General features: G+C 34.7%; 1 protein-coding gene across 1 annotated transcript; it reads right to left on the reverse strand.

Annotated features, from left to right (window-relative positions):
* Positions 1-1842: 1842 nt before the first annotated feature.
* On the reverse strand, positions 1843-6477 carry LOC119053011 (beta-casein-like). Its single transcript, XM_053655668.1, has 6 exons — positions 6427-6477; positions 5469-5492; positions 5350-5376; positions 4202-4225; positions 3801-3845; positions 1843-2448 (listed from the first exon to the last, which is right to left on the reverse strand). Exons 1-6 carry the CDS (start codon positions 6475-6477, stop codon positions 1843-1845), a joined length of 777 nt encoding a protein of 258 aa, XP_053511643.1.
* Between the last annotated feature and the right edge of the window lie 368 nt (positions 6478-6845).

Below are 6845 nucleotides of genomic sequence, written 5' to 3' on the forward strand. Positions count from 1 at the left end.
TGAGAAATTGTAATAAGCACAGGAAAATGTAAATATGCACAAAGGATTAATTTATTGAAATGACTGGCTAGGAAATAGTGATAACAAGTACAATTCCAGAAACTATTTTTAGACATACTACTTTTCATATGGTAATGGAACTTCCAACTCAAAGTGACATTCTGTTGTACTTTTTGAATTAAAATTCAGAAAATAGAGGTTAAGAGTCGAATACAATTTCAGATGAATATTATATAATACAATAAAGTAAATAAAGAAATGCATTTTCATTTTATCCATGTAGAATCACAAAAATTGTTAATTTTTTATGGAGTGATATGAACATTGGAAATATGTCACATTTCCAGTCGCAGTCAATTCTAGAGAATAGAGAACAAGTATAGAATTAGTTGTTTTCTTATATAACCATACATCTTTTCACATTTGTAATTTTAGTATGACTAACCAACTAGAAGCATTTTATTACTCTGGTACCAACTTGTGTTCCATATTGCATTGAAGAGTCTCCAAAGACCAAAGAACATGTCACTTGAAACTGTTTTAATGAAATACCTATTCTACCATAATCATTAAAAAGTTTATACCTTAAAAATCTCAAAGCTATATTCTCTACCCTATTTAATTCTCACTGTGTAAGTAATTCATTTTCTTTTGACCCATGAATTAAAAGACAATATGCAAGTTTTAAATACAATAAAAACAATTCAGTGCTATGGAGTTTAAGGTAAAAATGAGAATGCAAGTTGATTTTTTTTTGGAAGCTCACAAATGTTTGCATAAAAGTAAAAGAAACTGCTTTTAGTTTTTTTTCTAAAATTGACAATAATCAAACATAAGGACATAGGCACTTAAAAGCAAACCACAAATATGTCAATAACACTATAACATTAAAATTATTTTAAAATATATATATAATTTCAGTGAATATGCAATAGTCAACTAATCAGATACATTGATAATTAATAAATAAGTTCATGTATTGATGGAGTTTGTACTACTTGGGCACATTCAGGTCAATGAGATGTAAAAATGTATTAACTAAAAAACATAATTAGTCTAATCTTTAAACTCCCAAACCTTACCAAAAGTAGGGGCAAACAACTTTAAAATCCTCTTAAATCTTAAAAAAAAAATAAACACAGGAACAAATGCAAAAATAAACAATTCACTTTTTGGCAAAAATACTTTTAAAAATTCTGTGAGCCATGACCATTGTGACTCAGTAGATTGGGTGTCATCCCACAAAGCACAAGTTCACTGATCCACTTTCCCATCAGGACATATGCCTCAGTTGTGGGTTCAGTCCCTAGTAGGAGAATTTGTGAGAGCAATCTTTCTCACATCTGTTTCTGTCTCTCTCTTTCTCCCTCTCTTACCCTCTCTCTAAAAAATAAAAATAAAAATAAAATACTATAAAACTTCTAAGAGTAACAAAATAAGCATCTCAATCATTTGCCTTCCCATGTGGGTATAGCAAAAACAAAAAGTGAATTTAAGTATGTGAAGAATAGATGTGAAAGAGAGAAATCTTCAAAACTGTAGAAATAATAAGAATTTTTATTTCACATGCAGATTACCAAATTTAATTCTGCCTTTAGTAAGTTTCAATCTTCTTTATCTATATTCTCTACAAGTCAATTGGGTAGGATTCTCTGAAACAATATCTTTCCAATGCTCAGTATCTTCTATATAGAAAACCAGAAAAAAATGTATCTAAATCTTTGTGAGTAGTAGTAGACATTGGGATTTGGGGTACGAAATTTCCTAGGTTATATTTTTCTATAACTAGTGTTGAGAATCCCTGATGTAAATTTTGTGCATTTGGCTCCATGCATTATTCACTCATTCATTTATTCTGTATTTCTCATTCCTTCTAATATCATGCAAACACCATGAATAAGACAGCAGAGTTGGTAAATTAGGGCTTACTTGTTGCAAGCTGTAAACTGTGGCAATAGGTTGAGTCACAGGGAAGGACCCCCGGGTAGAGTCAAGCAGAGGCTCTTGGTAAAGCAGAAGGGCTTGGATGGGCATATCTCTCTGGGGGTAGGTGATCACTTGCTGGGAAAGAGGCAGAGCTTTGGGCTGAGGAAGGGAAAACAGGGGCTGAGTAGGAAGCATAGGAGTGTGAATAAGAGGCTGGGGGACCTGGTGCATCAAGGGCTGAAGCAGAGGCAGAGGAAGCTGTGGATTTTTGAGACCAGTGAGATTTGGGATTTGGCGTTGAGAAATGGGAACTCCTGGAGATTTAGAAAATGGCATCACATGGTGCTTAGAAAAGATGGTTTCCCTTTTAATCACTTCAGGTTGAAAGACAGGCAGCACCATAGCAGGCCCAGCAAGAGGCAGGATGTTTTGTGGAAGGACAGTATAAGGGATGGGCTCAGCAAAAGGATAGACAAAAGGCTGTGGCTGGACAATGGACTGGATTTTCTCCTGGTGTTCATCCTGGGGAGAAGAAGACAGAATCTTTGAGTCCATGATTCAGCTATCATTCCCATTCATGATAAATTAAACTCCTCTCTTTTGAACAACCACAATTGACTAAAAGGAAAGTAAGAAAGTCTTTTATTTATGCTGACTAAGACATTATTTGGGGACACATGAAAACTAAATTCTCGTTGAGCTATTTCTCACTAACCTACCTACTTCTTTTATTGGTGAACACAGATCAAACTGAAATCAATGTTTGGGGATTTGAGACTTGTTTCCCCAACTTTTCCAAGTTGCCTTCAGTAGCTAGGCAACTCTTGACTAGCTGTACAGTTTGGTATGGAGAGAGCATTGAATTATCAACATAATGTGATGATAATTTACCAAATTGTTTTCTTAAGGAAGATTTATTTTAAAAATAGTAGGAGAAATGACTTCAAGTTGACTTTTGTGTGTTTTAATGAAAAGTAAATCTGAATTTGTGGTTTAATTGAAGGATTTAGTCTATACCAGTTAACTTCCAGCAATACTTCCCTTGGTAGATGGTAGTTAGCATAAGTGTTTAAGAAGCATCAATTGTTACATTTATTTTGATTTAGAAAAATACTTGTAAGTTCTAAACAAACCCACTCCACTGATAGAAAAGCACACTAGAATATTACAATAGGAGAAATACGTTAGCACATGTGTAATTTACTTAAATGAAGAACTTGATGTTGTCTGAGAAGATCTTTCATTTTAAACAGGCTCTGCTACTGAAATCCTGTGTGATGTTGGCACACAATCCTGTACTCAATTGTCCTGTATCTCACTCACTGCTCTCGTCTGCGTAATGGAAAGTCTTTTAACTGCATGTATTCATAACTGTTGCTATAAAACATGCACGATTTTAATGTAAACCATTGAATATTTATTGCGTCAGCTCATCAACCCTAAAGGATTATGAATATTTTCAGGTTTCAGGTGAAGCAATTGAAGAACAGAGAAACTTTGAGCCAAGTTTATATATACAGAGCTAATCAATGATCAAATGAAGATTTGTGTCATGTTGCTTTCTTCTTTCTTTCATTAGCCTGTCTATTTTGAGAATCGGGGAAATCTAGTTCCCATCCTGGAAATATATATACTCATGTGTGTTTATGCTAGCAAAGTTAGAAAATTAATCATTATTCTTAACCATTTACTCTATTTTCTGCAAAAAGAAAAGAGATTTATGTCTTAAAATATATTGAAAAAGTTTCATTTCTTTCACTGACATTTTTTATTACAGTTCTTTAGAGTAACCATGAACAACTTTTGAATATTTAAAAAAGGAAAGTGTTTTATCATATTTTACAAAAATTTTAGAAATGTTAGGAACAAATTACCTGTCTTGGCTGCTCTTTGTCATTTTCAAGCTTCTCGGGTTTCTGCTAGAAAACAAACCGCATGAAAAAAAAGGTATGATCTATAAAAACTGAATGTAGGAAATTATGAAAATAGGTACAATTGAAATACCAGGATTTAACCCCCTAATGTGGGATATCAAACTGAAACTTACAGACCACATCAGTATAGTGGTTCCCAGAGGGCAGGGGGCTGGTGGGATAGTAGAAAGTGAAGGGGGCCACGTATATGGTGGAGGAAGAGAATTTGAATTTGGGTGGTGGGCACACAATGCAATGTACAGGTCATGTGTCATAGAATTGTACACTTGAAACCTAAGTGATCTTATTAACCAATATTACCTCAATAAAATTACAGTAAATAAATAAATACATAGGTTTACCTCGTTAATGTGCGCAATGGATTCCTTCAGAAAAATGAAAATAAAGTTAGGTTATGTTTTCACAGAATTTTTATCTGTCCATATAAATCAGAAAATAAGGCATTTAATAGGTTAATGTGGACACCTTGCTTGATATCATCATTAAAAATTCAAGTAGAACTTATTCTTAGTAAAACTTATATGTTGCCCTCTTCTACATAAGAGAGTTGTATTAAAGTCAGATAAATGCAGTAAAAAAACATTGATTGTTGGTTTGCAAACCAATGTCACCACAATAAATTCAATTAAAAAGTTAAAGTTTTTAAAAATAAAAAGAAAATTAGTAAACATAGTACAATAAGAGGCATTTAATAGGTGCTGTTTTGCTCCCTCACTACGTTCTCTCCCTGTGAAACAATAAATGATCTCTAATGTACCATCTCATTCCATAAGAATGTAACTCATTGATCACCAGTTATAATAACCCTTGATACATTCTGTGAATCATTCTTAGGTTATTTGTTATGGTTACACTTCAAATGAATTTTAAGAACTGAATACTTTCCCCGAGAATCTGATAATATTTATAGTAAAGTTTACCCATGTACCCTTTAGCAGGTGTTGACAGAGCCCCAAAGCAGTGCAAGTGTGAATAACCACCTGCCTCTCACAGGCAGATGTGAGACTGAAACCAAGTCGCACTGCCTCTTACTCACTAAAGTGACTACTGAAATTACAAAAACGTCCATTTGCATGTCTGCCCACCTAGTGTAGAGCCATTCTTTCCCATGGGCAGCCTCCTTTCAGTTTGAACCTTGGCTCCTAGTCAATGTCTGATCCACAGAAGGCGACCAATAAATGTCAAATCAGTGAATGAGGTCACCATGGAGAGAGCTCAAGACAGATAAAAGGACTGCACAGTACATGTAAGGAAGGGGGTGGGACACAGTGACACAATTTCAATTAGCAAGCCAGCACAGAAAATACTTGAATACTGAATTCTGCTGACATTTATTTTGCCCTTCAACATATACAATGTAAATTTACATCAGAACTTATGTATCAGAACTAGCACATTGACTAAATGTGCTCAGTAACACAATATAAAGAGTCTACAGCATTTTACTGTCCCCAAACTGGGGATTGCCTCAGAAAGAACATTGTCTTACCTCTGTGTTTGAAAGGCTTTCTACAGTCTATAAAGAAAAAAAGTAAAATCAATAACTGGATCACCAAAGAATGTTACTATTTTATGGTGAATTTTTTCTCTGAATAAACAATATCTTACCACACTGGATACACTCAGTTCTTCCTTGTGGGGGGAAAAAAGAGAAACACCATTTACTTTCCGTAACTAGTTAATTTTTCCTAATTACTTTTCACCTTTGTTACTCAGAGCTACCTCCTTCCCAAATTTAAGAAATAAAAATGTTGTATGTCTTCTGAGAGCCTTGGAAGGTAATTGTGTTTTATGTCTTTTATATTTGATTACTCTAAATGGCATGTTTTTATTCTACCTGAAGGAAGAACATATTGGATGGGTAACACAGAGGGAGTTATTTTAATATGCATCAAACACTTTTTATTATGATTAGGCATATGTTTTTAACTATGATTATTGCCTGATACTTCACCCTCTGGGTGTCTTTGGACAGACACAGGTAGGATTTGGCCCAGTGCCCCAGGGAAAGAGGTGCATGAGTTTCATCACTGGATATGGTATCTTTATCTAGGTTGGACATGCATGCCATTGTTCTTGTGCAGTATTACTCTTTTTAATGTTTGTTTCTTCTTGTTTTGTTTCTTGATTATTTGCTGGTTTGTTTTTATTTCAGGGACTGGTGAAATTTAACTCAGGTTTGTGGCCCTAGAGGACACAGTTAAAATAGTGAGTGTACCCCTGCCAGGTGTAGCTCAGTGGACTGAATGCAGGCCTGGGAACCAGATTGTGGTTCAATTGCCAGTCAGGGCACCTGCCTTGGCTGCAGGCCAGTTCCCAGTGGGGGACACATGAGAGGCAACCATACATTGATATTTCTCTTTCTCTCTCGTTCCCTTCTCCTCTAAAGATAAATAAATAAAATCTTTAAAATTATAGTGAGTCTGTGTACATGATTTTCTTTAAAGAATTTTTATAAATTCTGCTGAAATTCTGCTTTGTTTGTACACTTATGAAATTGATGGTGTTGTTCTCTACACATGGGAAGACATTTCACTTCATGTTAATTATCTAGAGATTTTCTTACCTCTGTTGCAAGGGCAAGGGCCGCCAGGCAGGCGAGGATGAGGACCTTCATGGCGCTCAAGGTCTGTGGGAGGGGAAAAAAGTGCTGTTGTCAGTGTGATGTGTTCTCTTAATTACGTAGGCTTAGCTCTCTTTAAAAAAAAACAAAGTGACTGTATTTTAGAAAAATTACTAATGGAAGTTTTATTATACAACCAAAGTCAAAACCTTCTATGACTCCTTAGGCTTACTTACCAACTTTATACTTCAATGGAAGCCATTCAGAGTTTTCAGCTCTCACCTCCATCCCACCTCACTCTTTTTTAAAAAATCTCATTTAGAGTACTATGTGTATTTTGGAAAGACAGAAAAATATTGTACATACATAAGGCTTTATTTATTGATTCATTTCATCAAATTGAGTAATGTTTATTCAGCACT

Source organism: Artibeus jamaicensis, unplaced genomic scaffold, assembly GCF_021234435.1.
Source record: "Artibeus jamaicensis isolate MK-2021 breed Jamaican fruit bat unplaced genomic scaffold, CSHL_Jam_final scaffold_1031, whole genome shotgun sequence".
In the NCBI taxonomy this organism is placed as follows: Eukaryota; Metazoa; Chordata; class Mammalia; order Chiroptera; family Phyllostomidae; genus Artibeus; species Artibeus jamaicensis.

Excerpts from the sequence above, each read along its gene's own strand:
- LOC119053011 (XM_053655668.1), bottom strand. The coding sequence starts at position 6,477 with ATGAAGGTCCTCATCCTCGCCTGCCTGGCGGCCCTTGCCCTTGCAACA. Across the intron at positions 5,377-5,468 it reads AACTGAGTGTATCCAGTGTG|ACTGTAGAAAGCCTTTCAAA; the intron begins GTAAGATATTGT and ends TTTTCTTTATAG. Across the intron at positions 2,449-3,800 it reads ACAAAGAGCAGCCAAGACAG|GATGAACACCAGGAGAAAAT; the intron begins GTAATTTGTTCC and ends TCTTCTCCCCAG.